Here is a 22,507-nt window from a genome sequence, read left to right as displayed (position 1 = left end):
AATAGCCACATTTGAATAACAATAGGATTTCACTTTATGTCAAGTATCATCCATGCCTGGGAAGCAGCATAATAATTGTCTCACAAGACTGTCACTGACAGTACCATCACTCAGGGGTTTAAGAATGATATATGTGCTGGCCATGCCGTGGCTTTGTTGAGATGTCTGTGCTAAATCATATTGTAGTATTCTTTGCTGACAGATTTATGTGGGGACATAATCAGTTGTAATCATGAGAAACAAGGAGGGCGGCTCCGGCTTTAACTAGGAGAAAGTGCAAAAGCCTTCAGAAATGGACTAGAAACAGGTTCATCACGAACAAAGTCTGCACGGGTCGAGGACTGGCAGTGGGGCATGGCATGCACTATTGTATTATAATATAAAAACACATTTTAGTTTGAAAGCCTTTGTGTCATTTCCTGACCAGTGACTGGAGGAAGAATTGCTTCAGCGTGCCATTCCCATTTGTGTGAATACTGCAGGCTTAACAGTTGGTTGATGCCTCTCTAGTCTCATCTATTGCGAAGTCACAGAGGGGAAACATATTTGCTTTTGCCCTCTGTTGATGGATATTGATTGGATGAAAACAGCCCACATCTATATGCATTCTGGTAGCTACCTGCTCTAGCAGCGGCGTCAGTCACCTTTGAGGCTACTCTTTGCAGACAAGGACAAAAGGCTAATGCAACGGAGCACACAAAGTGGAGACACATGCTATTCAAAACATTAGCACAGAGGTCATTTACTCAGTATGCTTTTGGTTTAACCAATATTATTTATACACTACAGATTTTTTAATATGCTAAAATTGCTTCAGAGCCAGATGGCACGTCTTGGTTGAGAGAATCTGCTGTTTATGGGTAGACCTGGGCCCAGGAGGAGGGCTTTATGAGGTGTTAGACACCAGTGATTAAATAGCCGTGTCCAGGGACATACACCCGCAGGGCCCCACCACACTGATACTCGACACTATGGCAGCACAAGTTGTTCACTACACATAGTGCACACACTTAGAGGACATTCTATTAGTCTATAGATGTGGCTCAATTAGCAGACTACAATGAGCAGGATATAACTTGACGAAGAATGTGATGAAGAGGCAGAGTTATTCTTACTGCGGGCTTCCTTCATGTGAGAAACCATTCAGTCTGTCCTCAAAGTGGTCACTGGTCAGAGGGAGACTTATGGCATGGCAACAGTTTGGTATGAGCAGAACCAAACTCCTTGAACTCTGTAATTGAGATGCAGGAAGAATACAGCATTCGTATCAAATGAAAAACTATTTTAATGCAGACAGGAGCAGCAGTTGCCAGGGAAAATAAGTTGATCGAGGAGTTGTCTGCCCCTTGTGGTTTAGTGGCGAGACCTGCTGCCCACTCTATGATTAGATTGAACATGCACTAATTTAGCTCAGACATGAAGCAGAGGGGGTATGCTCAGTGTCAAGCAATCGTGGCATCCCTCGATAGTTGCTTAAAACAAAAAACTGATTGTTAATTTAACAAGATAGTGGTTTTATACCCAAACTGAAACAGAATGCTCAACAAGCCACATTTTTGTGTGCTCTTTTGTTGTGTGTGTGTGTGTCTCGGAGAGAGAGGGGGAGAGAGAAACAGAGTGAGAGAAGGAATTAAAGGAAGACAGAATGGCCATAGGAGATAGTGAATACACCAAGTCTGGGCAGGGCAGTGCTGAATGTGATGTGTACTGTGCATGTTTGGACAGTAAGAAGCGGGGATATGGTTTAGCAGCAGTTTTTTGAAAGACAGATAGCTCGTCAGTTGAGCATCATCTCTCAGCCAGATAAGAGGTTGGGTCCCTGACACTGTGCAGTTGCCAGGAGTGTGACTGCAGCTTCAAAGCCAGTGACACGTCAGCTTTTGATCTGTGAATAGGCAAGGGCATCCGAACACCATCGGTCAAACCGCAGTTCACTCACAGCTCATGCTGAGCTGAAAGGTGGCATGCAGCTCCTGCCCAGCTGACACACATACAGAGCCACACGAATGTATGCACAAACTTTTGGATGCACATTATGCACACTTGCAAACACAGCTGCATGCGCCCAAACACCCATTCATCATAAAAATTCATTACACAAATTCCAAGACCAATGATAAATATTGTAAGAAATGCTTTGAGTGTATGTAAACACAGACTTTAAGCCTGCTAACATCATTATCTCATTGACTCATACTGTTGTTTGGAAATAATAATGGTCTGTAAATATTTCTCATATTTGTCCATTCAAGCTACCCAATTATTTTCCACAATGAGTAAACACTGTATATGTGATATGTTTGGGCTGGTCTGCTTTGCACTGTAAAGCTTTTTTTTTTTTTTTTTTTTTTTTAATAATATGAGTTGAAAGGTGAGATTGTGCTTGGTGTGTGAGAGGTTATGCTGTGTGAGCAATAGCACATAACAGGCTACCTTTTAATGATGTTTACTACTGAATTAATCCTCTGTGTTGTGGTTTAGTGCTGTTGGGTAAACACCCTGTTTTCCTGTTGTCATTCCTCTCCAGACAGCTGCAGAAAGACCGTGAAAAGAGGAACAAACAGAATTTACAGCTGATTGATTTGATTAAAATTATCTGACAAATTAATGTTCAATAAAAATAGACAGAACATAAATCATGTATAATTAATATATTAAATTTAAGAACACAATGATGCCTTACAGCTCATTTTTTCTGTGGCAAACGAGAAGTTCAAGATAGAGAAAACAAAAATGGATGCTTGGAAAAGGGGAGAGAAAAACTGTGAATATAAGAGTAGGGAGACTGGCGAGAGGGGAGATAACAGCAAGAAAATGCACATTCCAGAGGACAGAGAAGATGGAAAATACCCTGTTGTACTGCAGAGGCTTTCAAAAAGCTTCTCAGAGAAGGAGCTCTGGTCTAAGATCACTGGTCAGGTAGCCACGCAACCTTCACTTTCACTTAGGACTTTGGGGGTAGAGGGAAAGACCAAAGAGAAAGGAGAGTGGAGTCAGAGAGAGGGAGCAGAGAGAAAGAGGGAGAAACACAATGAAGTAATGTATGGTTCATGACAGCAACCAGAGAGAGGGAGGGGGAAAGAGAAAAAATATTGCTGAGGAGAAAAGGGGAGAGCAGGGAAAACTACAGGCTCCTGCAGCCTTTCATCCTCTGGGTTTAAATTGATGCTTAATCAGGAATAATCTCTTTCCTTATTCAAGCCAAAACCCAAGCACTTTTAGATGACCTTTGTCGAAAGTTTTGCGCAATGTATGCATTTTGTATCGCTCATCAACACAAACATGATGCGAGACAAATACATCAGCTGTCCATCTGAGACTTTAGTCATCCCTATTTAAGTCAATCTTGCAATTCTTCTTTTTTTTCTGCAAAGGTGAGGCTAACTTTGCCATATTTTCAGAAATGTTCCCAAGCAGTCACCTCAACAGAACTGCAAGAAACATTAGCCAACAGGGCCACATCTTGCCTATAAGAGAAATAGATTGCAGATGATGTGATGCATAAAACAGAAACAGAGCAAGGCCAGATATTTTATAGAACAATCCTGCCCACTGAGAACCTTGGAAATGCAGAAAATGATCACCCTCCCTCTGCTACATGCTGAACATTACTCCGTGTTGAGGGAAGAGTGAGACTCTGTGCTTTCTCAGTAAAAGCATGGCTTGTGTTCACTCTCTCCTCACAATTAATACATTTAGAAGATAGGCCTATCAATGACTGTCGCTGCTAATGTCTTGAGATGCATTTTCACTGGCATTTCACTGAGATTTCGGTAATGTTCCGATTTAATGTTAATAAAGTACTTTGCAAGAAACGACATAATGGACGTTATCATAACTTGCACATCCAGAGAGTAAATGCTGTCATTGACTATCTTTTCTGCCTTATTGCGGTGCCATAGTTACCATACACTAATGACACCCTCAGTGTCATCAGGCATTGGAATAGTGACTATAAAAAATTTGGATAATAATCATCTGTTAGGATGTCACCAAAGACAAATACAATGTAATTTCCTGTTGTGGGGTTGGGAGGCTATTTTGTCTGTGATCTCCACAGTGATTTTAATGAGATTATCAGGTCATTGTTAAAGTCTGACAGCTGCTTATAATAAGGGTCTCACTTCCACACACACACCTCTACCCCCTCTTTTTCCGAAATTCTGTTGTATTGGAGAGATCAGATCTGAACATGATTGTAATTTTAGTACTGAGGATTGTTAGATTTTTGTTCTGTTAAGAAATATTGATGCAGTTATATTCAATAATGTGTTGCTACTTCTCACAGAAATAGTAGTGAGTGCTCATGTACCCAGCTATTTCATTCCAAGCTTCCCTTGCTATGCCTGCATGGCATGATCAGCAGGACGGCAAGCACAGTTCTATGATAGACCATGTAGAGAACCCACATTACATGAAATATGAATGAATCATATTCAGATAGATTTACTTTGAAATGAAATGTATTTTCATTTGAGCCTATGTGGCAAGTGCATTTTCGCTCACTTTCATTTTGTCTCTTTCTCACCCTCATCCCTTCAATTTCAGATTTCTCAAAGACATAGTGCCATCTAGTGTGCATTGCAGCCGATTGCGTGCCCAACCGCTTGTTGCAGTCTTATCATTTATTCATGGGCAATGCACAGTGAAGTGGGAGACAGACTTGGATTCACACACATTTCACAGAAGCAAACTGCATCTTTATTATTTTGTGAAAAGGCTCACTCTCTCCCCTCCTAGATTTTTCACTTTCCCTTCTTTGGCCTGTTTAGGCATTTGAGGTAGATAAGGTTTATTTCATATATTTCATATATTCCATGCGGGAATGTTTTTTTGTGTTCTGTCTAGATAGGCAGTTTTATATAACCACCAGTAATTATGTATTCATAGAGGATGAAAATGATTTCTTTTCAATATTCACTCACATATGATAATGTGACATACATATATGAAGTGATTGTGCATATATTTATGTACTAGTAATGGCCTTGTTAGCATGTTCAGTAGTGCTGAAGGATAAATGACTTTATTTAATGTTACAACCTTATTTGTATTCACCCAGTCCAGTGGTTATGTGTTGAAATCATTTGGAAAAAAAATCAATAGTTTATCTATCTAAAGCGTAATTAAAAATGACAGTATAATGTTTTTTTTTTTTTTTTAGCAGATTCTCACCAAAAAAGTCACTTAAACACGAGCATGTTTCTTCCCCCACATTAATTCACGCTATTTCATGGACCTAGTATTTTATTTATTTATTTATTTATTGCTACCAGATCCTTAGCAAAACTGTGAATCCCACAGTTGTTGAACTTGGTGCAAATGTGTGAGGTTTAGTTAAACATTGCCAGTCAATCTCCTGCTCTGAGTGGAGTCCTAACCCTCTGGGTAATATCAGAGCTGCTGAAGTGCTTTGGCATCAGTGTGACAGGATTAACACATCAAAAGCAGTGTCAGGGCCTACAGCGGCGTCACACAGTCAGTACAGCACCTTTCATGTTCTGCTCAGGTTCACTACAATTTCACGTAAGCCAACAGCAAGTCAGACGGAAAAAAGATAATGGGGGCAACCTGCCGCTATCGTGCTTTCCCTCCAACTTCAGTGAAATATGTCAAATGCTGTGTTTTTGATGAAAGATTAGGCTTCAACAGGCTTGAGTCATGAAGCGATATCTGACTGTGTCACATGGCCAAAAATGCAAAAGAGAATTAAAATTTGACATTCAAGGTAAAAAATATTGCTGCTTGCCTACGCAGTCTGACTTGTCTAGTCAGGATGGGGAGCAGGGCTGAAAGCAGGCTGGTGCGGTTCGGCTGGTTAAAGGATTCAGTGCCAGAACGCAACTGCTAAAACCCCCCCACATAACCCATCATGATTGCATTTCCAACAAGAAAACACATCTGCTAACATTAAGTAATCATAAACAGTAGTTTTTTTATAAATTGTTTATGAATTGTTCTAATGTGTTTGTGCCCAGCGTAGACCCGTGGGGTTTTAATCCGTGCTGCAGGAAACCCCACTACCTCTCCTAAACTGCAGCTGACTGTCTGATATCGAGCGCTGTGGGTTTTTGGCACGCAGTGGTATCTTGTAAAAAATCTCTCAAGTAAAACAGACAAAATAAGTCACGATGTTTCATGATGTTCAGTTTTATTCCAACAACTCAGACATTAGGTCAAACAAGCTATGCGACTTCTGTGGATTTTTCTGTAATGCTGCCATAAGAGTGCACAGCTTTACCTCCTGAACACACATAGTGCTTAGAAGGGTGTGCTAGATTTATTGATCCCATACTTTCGCTTTTGTCACATCCAAACCACACACTTTATTGATGTCATTTGCACTGGGCAAGGACGAATGATAAATGACACATTACCAGTGTATTTGTTATTGGTTGTCATAACTTGTTCCAGAAAAAAAAAAAAAAGAAAGAAAGAAAAAGTGAGGGGAATGTTGAAATAACAGACTTTTGTTGAAGAATGCCTTTTGATTAAAACATAGATGAAGCAAAATGCAAAGAACTTTAATTTAAATGTTTAGGAGGAGAGAGAGGTCAAAATTGATAATGTAGTGGTTAAAGTTAGGAGATTGATGATTGTGTTTATGGATAATGCATGAAGCTAGAGGCAGGAGGAGAACAATATGAAACAATAAAGGTTTGGGTAGTAGAACCGGCAAGAACTTGGTTCTGCTTTCACCCCTGGATAGCAACCAACAGATTGCCAGTACAGAGGGAAAAATAATTCCGCCAAGCAGCAGAGGAGGTGCGAGACAGGGAGTTTAGTTGTCTTGAGTGTTAATTCCCAAGATCCACTTCTCTCTTTTCCCTTTGGAGGGATGTGGTTTAATGTGACGGCGGGGTAGTTGTATCAGTTGTGCATACTGAGAGCACCTCTGCACGGCATATTCTCCAAATGAGATGCATAACAAGCAACGGGTGTTTAAAAAAAGGATAAGGCTCAGGTGGCTGATTCTGGTATTGACTCATAGGAGAAAAAAAATTAGAGAGCCTGTATATTGCACCATTCCTGTTTGCCGGCTATGTCGTCACGTTTTCAACCATCAAACTCCTCCATCAGACATGTTAGATTATACTCACCTTGTTTCACAAATGGAGACCAAAGTCCAGCCTCTTTAAGCGTATGCATTTTCATGTTGATGCATGAGCAAGGCAATAGAGTGCCGTAAGTGGTGAAGAGTACACGGACGCAAGGGCTACAGCATAATTTGGACTTGTGTGTGTGTGTAGGGGGGTAGAGGATTTTTGTTATTAACCTTCATAATGAAAAAGAACCTGCCACACCATGTGCTATCTGGTTTATGGAGTGAGAGGAAATTGAAGCACCTCAGGAATGAGAGAAAAGAGATATGAATGAAAATTTGCTGGGCAGGAATGAATGCAAATATCTCTTGCAGATCCGTTCTTATTGTCTAAGAAAATTCATGTCACCAGTTGAGGACTCTTGCACTTTCTGAGAACTATGGTAAGAGTTAAAGGGCGTAGGGTTTTTTGTTTTTTTGTTTTTTTGTTTTTTTTTTTTTCAAACTCAAAAGGCATACAAACAAACTGAAAAATGTGTTTAAATGTTAGAGTGTTTGACTTTCACTTTTAACGGTAATCGTCACATTTTTGACACTGGCTTGATTCGTGTTGATTTGATATCTTTCTCCTCCCTTGAAATGAATCTCTTCTCGGCGTAGGTGGTTGACATAAAGGAGAAACTGAAGCTCTCCAAGAAGTTTTGGTCCAGCCTCCCTGATGAGATGTGTGTGGAGGGCAGACTGACCGCCGGGGACGCCAGCGATGAGCAATGCTGGAACGGGCACACCAAGGGCAGGTAAGGGTGCCGGAGCATAATGCTAATGCAGCCTAATACAAAAGTCTGCTTAGCGGTCCAAAGTCTGTTAAACCAGCCATACATTAATAAGGCTAATCCTTGAATTAAGAATCAGATTATATACTTATATTTGACCTAGTCTCGGCTGTTGGAGAGCCTGCAATTATATGGCTTTAATTTGTTCCTTGGAGGACTTTTTGTCTTGTTTTATTGGTGTCTGGTTTCATTTTATGGTATTGTAGTTTAGTTGTTTTCTAAACTATGAAGCAAGCACAGTGCATTCATCTATTTGTATTTTCAGGGAAAATGCCATTAAAGGTATCCCCAAGGTTTTATCTGGTGTATTTGGTGCCATATTTTTGAATTAGATTTGATTCGTTTTGAATTATTGCGCCACCCTGAATCCACACAGCCATCGTTTCAATCAATTTCTGTGATTACTGATGTCTCAGTTTGATTGGATCATAATATCATTCATTTGTACTAGTCTAATTCATGATACCTAAGATAAACATCGAAGTGCTCATAATTCATATTTAAAATCTTTTAACACCATTGATAGTGGAGAAGCTAATCATTGAATATTTTGGTGTAGGATCAGCGGTGTTACTGTATTATTATTATTATTTTTCAGCTCCAAAGGTGTATATTGTCCTTGGTGACCTGTGATGATGAGGAATAAATGCTATTGTGCCAGAAGAATTTAGTGTAATCCCTCATGTGATCATCTCTTTGTTATTTGGCAAACAATAAATCAGGCAACCGACATGTTTTTCCCAGGAGTAATATCTCTTCCATGTGTCGAAACACTGCCTGACATGATTAGGTCAGATGTTCATCTCCCCAGAACAGGTTTCTCCTCAGAGAGCTTTTCCAAAGGATTGCATGAGAATGAGAGCCACAGCTCAACAGCAGAAAGCAACAAAATAATTGTGTATTAAGTTAGCCTTTCTCTGTCCTCTCTTATGAGACTTCTGAGTAGGGGAGAACGGGGTAAGTTGTCACATGGGTAAGATGCCACACTGTGTATATTAATAAACACCAGAGGGCGCTGCTTAAAAGTTGAATACCAGTTTGGTGCATCTGCTTGGTATGATGTCATTTCCCATCTATCCAGGCACACTATGTGCTGAGGTGAGCACAGATTTACTATTTTTCACATCCTAAAGTAAAACACTGAAATGTTACATTTTACATATATTTTTTCTTCTAGTGAAAAATTCTCTGAATGATATACAGTGGAAACTGCTTGTAGTGCTCGTGGCTACAGCGATCAACTGCTTCTATGGCTTAGGACAGAATCATTTTTATACAAAGGCTGTTAAAATAATTTGCTTATTGTAATCAAGTCTGCTTACCGTGTTTTTGGTTCTTATACATGAAAATATATGGGGAAAAGACAAACTAACTACTGATGTTACTTATTTTGCAAGCAGCACCATACTGTTTCAGGCTATAGCCGTCACTTAAAACATTGATTAAAAGCTCCCAGTTAAACGCTGAGTCTCTTTTACCGGTTGGGTATGGCTATCGAGTTACATCAGACATTTGAATCAAAAATGTCAATTTGATGGACATCTGTGAGAGAAATAAAGAAAAGAATCATCCATTCAGCCTGGATGAATGTGATCACTGTAAACAGTTTCCACTGTATTTGTATTTAGTGGAGGAGAGAATAAGTTGTCTTGTTATACTTAAGATTTAGCAGAGATTGGCATACATGGCAGCTTTGGGCAGCTTGTCTCAGTGATTTTTGGGCAAGTTGTCACAGGTGACAAATTGCCCCAGTATACGTAGACACACACACACTGTGCTTTTGTATATTCAGCTTCTAGTTTAGTGATAATGGTATTAAATTAAGCAATGTCTCACAAGAGGGAGCGCTGATCTGGACTAATTGTTGTGTGGTGCTACTTAAAGTGTGAATGTGTTTTTTTAAAGGAAGAAGGGAGGAGAGAGAAAGGACGGCAGGGAATAGAGAAGGGAGGAGAGATGGTTAGAATTAAAATAGAAAACAGCAGCACACCACGTGACGTGATGTTAAGGGCAGCGAGGGAGGTGAAGTTGCTAAGGAAATCCATCAGGACTGCAGCGAGGGATTATAACATTAACTGCTGTACGCTGGCTCAACACTGTGGGAAGTTCATCGCAGGTGAACGGAAAGTCAGGCAGTTATCCCAGCTACAGTGGATCGCTATACTGCTCCGTGGCAGGTGTTCAGCCTGGACGTGGAGCTGCAGCTTGAGCACTATTGTTTGAGACCAGCAGACATCTGTTTTGGTTTGTAGCCAACCGAGGCGAGAGGACGAGCCCTCTGGTTTGCAGGAGCTAACCCGGCAATTAAACAATGAGTCAGTCTCTTTTTTAATGAAGCTGCATTTGATTTTGAAGTTAAAAAAAAAAAAAAAAAGAAACCTTAACAATGAATTGATTGTGTTTTTATTTGTTGCAATATTCAGTGTGACATTTTTGCCTACACTTACCTGTTGATGGGGCAACTAGTCACATGCACACTTGCTATAACTGCCTGCTACTCTGTACTGAAGTAAGATATGAAAATGTAATGAATACAAAATACATGCATTAGATTTTCATTTGATATGCCATTTCTAGCATGATGCATTGATCCCAGGATATATATAAAAAAAAGTGAAAAATGTGATAGGTTGCCCTTGTCTCGCCTACACAGCTTCTATTCCATGGAAATCTCTGCATGTCAGACAGTTCAGTCTATTATATGGTTTTCTAGTGTCATTATCCACTGATACTCATTCACAGAGTTCACACAACTCTTTTGTTACACATTTTTTTTACTATTTGACCCAGCAATAGTGGGGAGCTTTTAACAAGTACATCTAAAATGTTTTAGAAAATAATGTGTTTATTTAAATAGTTGGTTTCAATTTTTTTGTTTTTAATTTCAAAGGTATTTCCCCGAGGTCCAGAAGGACGGATTGACCAACCAGGTGAATAACCCTGAGGTGGGTGTGGACATCACCCGCCCAGATACCTTCATCCGTCAGCAGATAATGGCTCTGAGGGTGATGACCAACAAGCTGAAAAATGCCTACAACGGCAATGATATCTACTTTCAAGATTCAAGTAAGTTATTTTTCACTGCTGCAGTGGGAATACATACATTTTCTTAATATATTTTCTTCTCGAGGCAAGAATTTTATTGTTAGTCATGCTTTCTTTCCCCTCTGTTAGTTAAGTTCACCCCCGATACTTGTCACTCATTTTGATGAGCTGTCTTTGAAATGTCATCTAACCTGAGGCTGAGGTAATCTGCATTCATAAAGCCACCATAGGCACTGATGAAGGAGACGGCGAACACAAGCAATCTGCAATTAAAAAAAAAAAAAGGCAGTGCTGATGTTCAGCAGTATTATTGAAGGGACCTTGTCTGCCACATATTTAGCGTTGCTGTTTTCTTATTTCTTTCGGGTGTTGTTGTTGTTGCTATGACTTCTCCACACTGTTAACCTCACCTCGAGAGCCACAACCTAGCTCACTGCTGGCCACTCCTATATGACACACACCCACAAGACATTTGTTGTGAGCCGGACATAATTTAAAAGCCACTTTCATGCAGGGGGATTTAGGCATGTACACACAGGATCACAGACAGCCAGTGATAATGTATCCTTTAAATTCTTGTTATTTTAATGGGAAAGGAGTTGGATATTGTAGCTTTGGACATTGAACTTTATTTTAAATTCTAGTGGAGATCCCAAGGTTTCCAGTTCCAAAGATACCAAATACATCCTGCTGAATTATAGGAAAATGTGTACAAATGATGCACAAGAAATCTAGATGTTTTCTGTTTGATCTAATGGTGCAATGATAAAACAATGGCATATTGCATATTGTATTTGAATATTTCACCCAATACAAGCATGATGGGTGTGACATTTATGTACAATACAGAAAAAAATATCTTTGAAGCCACAGAAGGTGAAATTTAAGGGAAACGTGTGTAACTCAAAGGGTTAACATGTTTCACTTCAAACATGCAATCTGCTTTCAGCTGCATGCTCACTCTGGTTTGTGTGCTGTTACGCGGTTACAGGTGATGAGGGCAGTGGCTCAGGCAGTGGCAGTGGCTGCACAGAAGCCTGCACCACAGACATGGACCTTACCGCCACCGAGGCCCCCATAGTGGAAGCCGACCGGAGCGGCCCTGTTGGTGACTCAGCCACACTCCCTGCACCCTCTGTAGCCCTGCCAACCATGCTGGCCCTCTCAGCCCTGGCACTCCACCGACAATGGAGATAATGCTGGAGGAACTGGCTAAACTTGGACAGCAGGGTTTCTCTTTTTGCTGTTTTTGTATTCAGGCAGATTGGAGCTACAGTCAACGAGACGATATTCAGGCTGCCAGCCTTGAGGCTAGAGGGTGCTGCTCTGAAAAAGAGCAGTCATGCATCACGATTTCCTGCTCTCCCAAAGATTGTGCAGTGCCATCCTTAGACTTGATATATTCGGCATCACCTCACTATCTACGGCTGATGCTGCCCCAACAAACTCTGCTCCAGAGGCTGAAAAAAAAGTATTTCTTTCACATATGGCGGATATTGATGTAGGTCTCCATGTGGAAAAAAAAAAAAAAAAAAAAAAAAAAAAACCACGCACTTTGATTGTTTTGGTTTATTTTTTTAATGCAAAAATGGTGTTGTGTGTTAAACCATGTTGAAAATGTGGTATTAGAAGCACCTAAAAGAAGCCGAATAAGTTTACTACAGCTACCGGGGAATCTAAAAGCTTACCACTATGTTTTAAAAGGCGTACAAAAGATAATTAACTAAATTACCTAAAAATTCATGAACATATGGCCTCCAATTTGAATGTTCATTTTATCTTCGGCCCATTGTCAGTAATTTGTTTGTCTAACATTCTGATATTTGACAGAAAATTATTAATATGAATGCATGAATAATATACTGTGTTAAACATGACAGCTAATGATCATCAGGAATGATTGGATATTCCATCATTAAAATTGTCACATTTGCTGAAAATTGCATTCATTTGTTTTTAGAACCGATGCAAAGGGAATATCAATGACCGAATCATGCCATTTCACATTCTGTTTTGCTATCGTTGTGGCCGTGAAGTTATGAACGGGCTCTTTTCGGAGTGTTTTCTAGCTGTATCATGGGGTGGTCATGGGTCTGCTCTTGGTCAGTTCCTTCCTCCTGGAGGCGGTGTGCCTGGACTTACACCAGTCATGCCCCTCACAGCTGAGTGTGCTGACATGTTGAAACCCCCATTTCATTAAAACAGATGGAGTATTATGAGGTGAACTAGGCTGTAAACATCACATGGATAAAAGTGTTAATTTTTTATGATTTTTTTTTTTTTTTTAATATTAGAAGAAAAAATACCTGGAAACTCAGGATCAAAATGTTTTCAGTTACAGTATGCCGCCTTTTTTAACTGCACATGCCTACATTTCTATATACTCATTTGCCTTGCAAAGAATTAATCATCTGCAAAATGTCTTCATTTTATGTTGGTTGACAGAGGCCTGGCTTTAAGAGTAGACAACCTGGACAGCTGTCTCCAAAATCAAAGGATTCCAATTTTTTTTTCTTAAAAACTTATATTGCTCTTTTCAGTACTGCAAGTGTGACTAGGATCCTTTGATTCCCAGTTGTCCTGCCCCTTCCATGCACCTTGCCAGTGGGTGAAGTTGTGCCAGAACATTCGCTCAACTGCCTCCCAAAAAGAGCCGAGACAATATTATTATCGAGCAGTGGCTGTCATGCAGAGAATGGTCAAATTAAAGGAACCACCAATATAAAGTGCTAGCATTGTGATGGTGTTTCTGTTCTGTATTGTGAGGTGTGTTTCCTGGCATGGGGTCAGTTCAATTATCCCACTGCAGTCGAGGAAAATTGTAATCCACACTGGTATATATGTTGACTTCATTTTCTCAATCCAAAGTGGTTTATGTCCCTATTAGCGAGTGGTTACCCAGCGGTATTCTGTCTCACCACTGAGCAGAATCGATGTCACCCACATGCAAAGCCAGACATTGTTATGATCCCCATCTACCATTTATAGATTCTGAAATGTGTCTGAGACAGTTCCAGTCGCTACCATAAAGGAGCTCCCACAAGCTAATTACTGTAAAAGTCATTTTAGCATTGATTGAGCTTGTTCTCTATGATAAAAGGAAATTAAAATGCACTTCACACTCAAAAAAAAAAAAAAAAAAAATGCATCCAACCATTGCAAAACCACCATTCCTGAAGGAAGTGGTATTTCTTTGGTGGTATTTCCTTTCCTGACCACACAGTAACAAGAAGCCGTATAGTTTGCTCCTGTATCCTGGCAATACAACTATTTTCCAGAAAATTGTGCCATCAAAAATGAAGAAATTTCAGAAAAAAACATAGATATATATGAGTTAATACATTTTTTTTTTTTTATCAAAGATATGTACACAAGTATTAATGAACAGCAAGAGCTCATTCTGTAACTACAGTTACAGATGTTTTGGATGAAATCGTCATAAAAATGTGCATTGTCATGTTTAGAAAGTCAAATGTTTTTTATAATGTAATTTGTAAGTCATTAATCCGCCATCACTGAAAATTCAGTACCGCTACAATGTAAATGGAGAGGGAATTATCAAGAGAGCAAGTAGCAGACTAAACACATTGGTGACTGGAAATGCAAAATAAATAAATAAATAAAATAAAAAATAAAAAAAATAGGGGTCCCTATATTTATCTCTAAAGCTTGAATGGTTATGTCTGCACCACAGACAGGCTTCAAGCCGACCACAGTCACCTGTGAAATGAGAATCTGTGGAGACTGGACAGGGCTGAATGCTCCAGTGAAGCTACTCAGTAGAGCGTACTTACAGAGAATGTGAGAGGCTTGGCATTGCTGGAGGGGGCGTACAGTACTCAAACTCAAGCCAACAAACCAGCCTCAAGCAGCACTGTATGTCCACTGTTCTCTGAGAGCCTGTCAGCTCAATAAACCACAAAGGCCAGCTAAGCTTACATATCAAGGGAATTAGCCACTATTATACACTATATCATATCCCATATCCATTGGGCTTTGCAGTATATCAATGAATAATTGTTGAGCTTTTTGTTGCTGCCTTTAAGTCACTGTTTGCATTCACATAGAAAGAAGATTGAGGATAAAAAAAATATATATATGGAGGGAATTTTCTGTCTTGGTGTCAGTGTGTCCTTGAAAATCTTTATTATGACTAACAGTCTCACAGGATGCCCTTTTTAGGTTTTGTATCATTGAACTTTTAATGGTAATATTTTTGCAATAAAACATTGAAAATTGATGTCTATGGATCACACAAGTTATCTCAAAAAACAGAATTGACAAGAAGCATTACTCGTCTACATGTTTTTTTTTTTTGTTTGTTTGTTTATTTGTTTGTTTGTTTGTTTGTTTGTTTGCTTTTTTTACAACTAATGCATTGCTGTATGGATTCAGTTCGTTATGAAGTCTGTTGCTTGGGGTTTGGAAACAACTTCAAACTAGCAAGAGTCAAGTTCTAGATAAACAAATATGCCTTACTGTTTTTCAGTGCAATTAAGATGATTGCATTTGTGTTTTGTTACTCTTGAGAATAAATATTTATTTAAAAGATTCCTGTAGCTTTGTATTTGTGATGACTTCCAAACTGTAAACAAATGACACATTTTTGGAGGAAAATGTTTGTAATGTTTGTAAAATCACCAAGAAAAAAACATGTTACCAAAGGATTAAGTCACAGTACACGTTTATTTGTCTGGTGCAGACATTTGTATCACAAGAAACTTGTACTGTAGTAAGTTCCAGCAATAATTTTAATGGACACGGCATGAGTCACATCATTGTTCTTATATGCAATTTGATGCATTATTTATCTAAGCTGTGCTATTCATTTGCAGCCTTTACATTTTCCTTTTTCAGGTCTACAGTACATTAAGGATTATTCTGCATCATATTTTTTAGTACGAGCACTGGTGTGCATTTCCAAATAGTGTGTGAAATCTAGGCTTCCTCTGTGTATTTTTTATTTGTGAACTCTGCCTTTATCAGAGGTTCGAAGCCTCGATTTCTCCTTTGCCGCAGGTAGAGCACCAAGATAAGCAGAAGGACCAGAAGGCCGATGAAAACACCACCCAGAGTGGAGCCCAGCACAAACACACTCGCTCCACCGTCTGTATCTGCATGGAATTGGAAGCAGAGATTTTCATGTAAACAGGTTAGAACAGACACTTTCTCACGTAACTTGACAGCATGCACCATTTTAGGAGTATGATGTTTAAAGAGGCAATAACTAATATTTGCACCATCCAGTTGCACAAATGAACATATAACATAGGCTTTTGATGGAGGCGTTGAGCAGCATCAGTGACTCAACATTATTTTGGCTGGCACTGTGACCCCCAACGCCCACGCGTACTCGCATATGCAACTGCAAATGATGAACTGTGCTGCTAAAAGCCAGCACTCAGTGTTGCAAGACATTTCAGCTACAAAGGCTAATGACCCTTATTCTCAAGATAAAAAGCAAATGACAAAGCAACATTATTATCACAGTATTTTGAGCAGTGATGTTACCTCTCCAGTGGACATCTTTTTCTTGTTCATCTGTATTATGAAAATGTGACTATACTCAATTAAGTCAATTATAGGCCACTGTCACTAAAGGGGACAGGAGGAGAGGAGTGGACTTGTGTAGGAGGAGATAACTTCCATCAAAGCTAATAGAGGCCGATAAAAGGCCAAAGCTTTACTTAATGGCCCTTTAAGGTCATTCGAAGACAGAAGAAGGTCATCAACTTTGAAAACTCGCTGTCGCTCATTTATTTAAGAGCATGCTCACCCTCCAGATCAATGGCGTATGAATATCCCAGCTGCTCAGAAGGAACATAGATCTCCTCATTAGTGATCGGTGGGAAGAAGGGGACCATGTTGTAATCCCTGTTGTGACCAATGGGGGCCATCTCATCAGGAAAGGTAGCGTTGGATGGAACAACCCTCCTCAACCACTCGTCAAAAACAGCATCCGTGAAAGCGTGGAGCACCTATAATATAAATGACCGCAAACCTTTGAGTGCCTTTAGAGACAAAACCCCATCAGCTAATAATGTCTCATATCAAGTGACCACTGGAAGCAGATTCTGACCAGAAAGATGGGGTCGTTGGCTGCCGAGTGAGACAGAGCGCTGGTTCCATTGAGGAAGAAGTGGACCAGGTTGTGCAGGTTGTTGACTGACTCGTCCAGCTCTCCATCTGGTTTGTCATACCCTTCAAGAGCATTTCTGCAAGTTACAAAACATAACATATGCATAAATCTGTGTATGAAACACACATAGTTTCAGAAAGTCTTTTGAAACCAACGCCGGTTAAAATACGCCAGCAAAATGCAATATTTAATGCATCGGTCTGAGTGAACTGGCTTGTCTTTAAAGCATTATTGATTGGAAACTGTGGAGTGCATAAACAGGAGCAGTACCTAAAGCTGAAGGTAGAGTTGGTGAAGTATGGCGGGCTGTCAAAGTCCCTGAGATTGAGACAGCTTCTGACATCGTTCATGGTGGGCAGACTCATGTTAGATCTGTCCATTACACCTCTGCGAATGAGGCCCTCATTGGTGCCATTGCAAAGAGTCACCAGGCGATTGTAGTCATCCAAACTGGAGGGGAGGACAACATGAATAAAATAATGATTTTTCCCATATATTTTCATCACACTGTGGTATTTGTTTTTTCATTTCAGTCCAAACAAATGATTAATGTTTTTCGCCCCCTTAATTATTTTATCCGACAGACCTGTTACACACCACCCCCCATCTGGAGAATCTGGACCGGTTACTGATGAGGGACGGGTCGTCTGGGTTTTGGCCCCCCAGCATAGCATCGGTGCACACGTCACACTCACTCTGTCCCGTGGCAAAGTTCCAGTACGGTACTGCAAAGTTCTCATTGCCGCTCAGTCTCTGCAGGGAACGAGTGTGTTACGTAACACATATTAGGGTCAGCCAGTGTAGGTTTTTCAAGCCAGTACACTAGACTAAGGTGGCCTGGGACCTTTGCCACATGTTACCCCCTCTGTCTTTCTCTCTCTGTACTCTCAACTATAAATAAGCCCAAAAATGCTCAAGAATGTTTTTCAAAAGGAGCTGCCGCTAGCCAGTAGTTTGTGCTTGTATCTTCCATATCTTTAAAATTTCTCATGTTTATGCCAATACCTCCTTGTTCATGCCAGCTATCTTGTGTTTCCTTCAGAAATTTATTGGCACAATGGAAAATGGTCTGAAACAGTATGTGACACTAAAAAACTCGAAATTCTTTGAGGTGGGTAAGCAGTTCTTTAATGTAGGTATGAACCACCTCACCAATTCAATCGCAGGAAAACCCCTGGGATACAGGAAGTCTTCAAATTTAAAAATGATTCATAATATAAATATTATTGAACAATAAACTGAATAAATATAACATGACAGAAACATCCACTCCAGACCGCCAAGTATAAACAAATTTGAATTCCCTAGCTCGCTGACATTTTGAAAATCTCCCTATGCTCACAATATGTTATTCAATCAAAAATAAACACTGCTTCAGAAACGTTTATTCATGGTGCTGGGTTGTAGAGTTACTCATCCAGTCCTGCTGTTTTTTTCCCCCCAAAAGATGTATGCTTTTAATTAGATGTACATTGTTTTCCAACAATACCTGTAACTCTCTCTCCAAGCTGAGGAGGTGATACCTGTGCCAGGTGATGAAGGCTGGCCCTTTGTGTGAGAAATCAATGGCCTTGAATGGACGACCTGGACCTGCAGGGAAACCAAGTCTCTGATTAGCTGCTCTGTGTTTAAATCAAGACCGTGAGGCAGCACTGCACACTGCACACAGTATGCAACAGAAACAGGTCATCAGTACTCATTGTAAGCAGTTGATGAAAAATGAGATTCTTTTTAAGTTCCCACAAAAATGTTAACAATTAGAATGATATAGTATGAATAATTACATATTGATGAATCCCTCTCCATATTAGTAGTATAATAATTATATTATCATATTTATGCAGTGTATATCAGAGGGTCCAGAAAGGTCTGGTTAAGGATTTTAAAAAGGGCTACAAAAAAAGAGAACCAGTATCAATGAGATGATAATTTTGTAAATTTGGTTGATAATAATATATTGATGATTATGTATTAATGTTACATAACCAGCCACACCACCTTGGTTTAATGTCAAAATATGTCACCATGGTGCACACCATGGTTAATACAAAGGCAAAGCCGCAGCAGCCTGGGTTCGAATCTGGCCCAGGCCTTTTGCTGCATGTCATCCTGTCTCTCTGCCCTGTCTTTGCTGTCTCTCTCCACTGTGATTGTCTAATAAAGCAGAAATGCCCACTAAATAATCTAAATTAAAGGGGAAAAAAGAAATATAACCATGAGTACTTACCAAGAAGAGTGTCTCGCACAGAGTAGTAGTGCTGCCAGACGAAGAAGTCATAGATGGAGATGTTGGCAAATTGGGGCTCGGTTCCATTTGGTCCTAAGAGTCCAAGCCAGTGCTGAGTGGCAATGACATAGTCTGGGTGTATGTTGGTCTTAGCCAGGTCCAACACATCCAGGAACTCCTGGAGCTCCGCAGGAGTGAGCGAGTGGATATTCTTCCTCACCACGGGGGCTTTCCTCTGGTCACAGTTTGGTCCAGTCCAACCAAATTTACACTGGCCACAGTCAAAGCCTGCAAAGTTTCCTGTGAGCATAGAGAGGGGAAATACATGAGTAAAATCAAAGGAAAACTCATGAGATTTTGTGAGCCAGCTTTACTATGAGGCTTCTTAATAGAGCCACCTGTTTTACAGTCTAATTGAATCTAGAATCATGTGGAGTTTAGTGTCATTTAGCTGCTCGCTGATATATGATCTCAGTAAAACTCTACATCACCCACCGGTGCACCTGCAAGTCTGATTGAAGAATTTGGTCGGCCATCTCTCTCTGTCGTCCACATTTCTCAGTCGATACGGTCCTCCCCAGGGTTTGCTGTCGACTTGAACATTGGAGCAGCTTCCTCTGCCTGATAGAGTGCCACAGATATTAGCAGGATTGGAGCCCAGAGCAGGACAGCACTGCTTGGAGAGAATCCCCTCCACTGTACAACACACTCGAGGAAACTGAGCCTCTGTGGGTTCAGGCCACCACAATAAACAAAGCAGGGCAAGACCCAGCACCTTCATGTTTTCACCTGTTCGCCTCCTCCGATCAGTGGCAGCAAATCAGTTTGTACACCAAATTGCTGCAATAACACAGTCAATTAGTTCCCACAGAGTGGCGAGGAATCTCACTCTGCAATGGTCCCCCCACTGTGTATCTTCAAATTAGATAGAGTGATAAGTTTAAAGTCTGTGGAGAAAAAAAAAACACTCAGAGCAAAACTACACGATGTTCCAGTTGGTTACATGCACATTTAGAAAACCTCCAATTTCTGTGCTTCCCTTTAGTAGAGCTAGAGAGGATTAAGCCATTGGTCTCGTGATAATCACCTGACAGCACAACTATGCTCTGGACTAAGACCAGGACAAATACCAGTGAACTGCCAGAGGCGACCATATACAGTTGTATAACCATTTTGTGCAGACTTAATAGACGTAGAATGTGATTTACTAATTAAATCTTGATAGAAAACAAAACAAAGCAAGCAAACAAAACAGATTTACCAAAGATAAAACATGAGCTATCTTCTTTGAAATTACATTATGCCAGATCTAGTTAAAGTGCAAAACAAATCATACGTTCACTTCTGAGCAAACACAGTTCAACAAATCATTTTCATCGCTAAATGGAAATAGAAATATTCCCTTAACACACTGTGAGTTTTGTTGAGGCATTCTCAGTTATCGTAATAGAAAGCTGTCTGCAGAAAGCGGTTTTCCTCCTCATGCCCTGAATCAGTTGTATAAATCTTGATTGGTGACTAATCACTTTAATCCACAGACAGATTTTCGTTTACACAAGTTTTTGGAAGTTGTTATTGCAGCATTTCTGCTCATAGCCTTTTGGTGGCCTTAATCAAACTTTTAACCCTCCCTTCCCTTCCTCACAGGAGTGAATTAAGGTCTCAGCAGCGGCCCCTTGCTTATTTGGTGTGCATGTCAAGTAGGAAAGGCGGTAGTTCAAGCAGTGACACAAAACCAGCATTTTTGGTTTATCTCTCAAAATCAAAGATATGTGACGCAGTAAAACAATAAATGTAAAATACACTGAGAGGTTTGTATCTGTCTTGAAGCATCCATTAGGTCTCTCTTGTGACAGTAACGGGGAAATCACTTGCTTTGTGTCATTGCCAGAGGGCGTGTTAGGTCCTAAACATCCTCGTTTATAAATCAATGTATTGTATGGCTATGATTTCTCACTGCCCTTCAGTAGTTTAGTCATTTCATTTTTTTTTTTTTTTTTCATATTCCTTCAGCTACCAAGCAGTCTTTGTTCAGAGGCCAGAGCTCCACTCGCATCAGGAAAGGCATATGATGACTGGGACCCCCAATGCTTTGACTTGTTTCCCCTGCCCCATCCGCCTGATACATTCTTAAGGTCTGGCATGTGACTGCTGATAGTTTTAGTACATGAAGAAGAATGTGGATTCCCTACTCCAAAGAGAGTGGATGTGTGATTTTTCTTAAGTGTGTTACTCAGTGTGTACACTACATTTTTATGAAGTTAGGATTTCACAAGAACTTGGGGAATTCATTCTAATAATTAAAAGATTAAGAGATTTATCAATGCAATTTCTGCATTTTTTTTCCCCCATCATAACTTTAGTCTCAAAAGAATTGCACGACCTACATCACTCTGCTCCTGTTGTTGGGTCTGTTTAATAACAGATGAAGGTACTGTATATACTTTAATACTAGAAAATCACTATTTTATGTATTCCTTTATTGCTCATTAATATTATATCCTATAGATTCACTAAAATCATGTATAATGTATAAATCTAGCCATAATTAAATGGGTAATATCCCTCTTTGACGTCAACGTTTGCCCCATGATCTGACTGGAATCTCCCATCTTTCTTGGAAAATGTCTGGCAATATAATGGTTGGTCAGTATTATTTCCTGAGGTCCAAATTGAAATGTTATAAAAACAAATAAAACAAAAAAACAAAACAAAAAAAACCATCACTGCAATTGTTTTGAGAATGTGGGTGTCAAAAAAACAGTTCTGGTGACTTCTGATCATTTCACTTGTGTATCAAAAATGGGTTTTTGCCAGGCTCTTGTAAAGTGACATAAAAACACGATAGCCGGGATACAGAGCAGATGTAAGTCTGGTTCCCTGTAAAAGCCTCTTGTGTGACCACAGAGTCTTTACACAACCGACTCTGTGAGGTTCACTGCACTCAACAGGATTAGCCCGGAGAATTCCTGGAAGAAGTCAAATGGAATGCCTTTACAGAAATTACATTTGTCAGTAAACAAGTGTGTGAAGGTGTAAGTGTGAGGAAAATTAATAAGAGTGAGAGAAATTCTTAGGAGTTTCTCAGCAAATTGATTTTTGAAATCTATAGATGTGAAGGAAAACATGTTTTTTTTTTCATTACAAAATGTGTAAATCTGTTTAAAACCAGTAAACTGATTCAAATCAATTATCACAGACCAGAGTAAAAAAGAAAGTAT

The 22,507-nt window shown here is 39.8% G+C and overlaps 2 protein-coding genes across 2 annotated transcripts in view; one reads left to right on the top strand and one right to left on the bottom strand.

Moving 5' to 3' along the window:
* Positions 1–12,955, top strand: part of LOC115379852 (glypican-6-like) — an 86,332-nt gene extending 73,377 nt beyond the window's left edge. Inside the window, exons 8-10 of the mRNA XM_030080782.1 lie at positions 7,703–7,839; positions 10,766–10,941; positions 11,912–12,955. Coding sequence (XP_029936642.1) covers positions 7,703–7,839; positions 10,766–10,941; positions 11,912–12,117 — 519 coding nt within the window. The 3' untranslated portion in view covers positions 12,118–12,955. The remainder of the gene's footprint in view (positions 1–7,702; positions 7,840–10,765; positions 10,942–11,911) is intronic.
* Positions 12,956–15,587: 2,632 nt separating this feature from the next.
* Positions 15,588–20,284, bottom strand: dct (dopachrome tautomerase). The gene is made up of 8 exons (XM_030081562.1): positions 19,782–20,284; positions 19,287–19,586; positions 18,549–18,649; positions 17,646–17,812; positions 17,330–17,509; positions 17,000–17,135; positions 16,697–16,898; positions 15,588–16,034 (listed from the first exon to the last, which is right to left on the bottom strand). The coding sequence occupies exons 1-8, from the start codon at positions 20,065–20,067 to the stop codon at positions 15,859–15,861; spliced, it is 1,548 nt and encodes a 515-aa protein (XP_029937422.1). The 5' UTR covers positions 20,068–20,284; the 3' UTR covers positions 15,588–15,858.
* Positions 20,285–22,507: the final 2,223 nt, after the last annotated feature.

Source organism: Myripristis murdjan, chromosome 21 (assembly GCF_902150065.1).
Source record: "Myripristis murdjan chromosome 21, fMyrMur1.1, whole genome shotgun sequence".
Taxonomy (NCBI): domain Eukaryota; kingdom Metazoa; phylum Chordata; class Actinopteri; order Holocentriformes; family Holocentridae; genus Myripristis; species Myripristis murdjan.
Note: the sequence above shows the minus strand (reverse complement) of the source record. Positions and strands in the feature narration are given on the sequence as shown.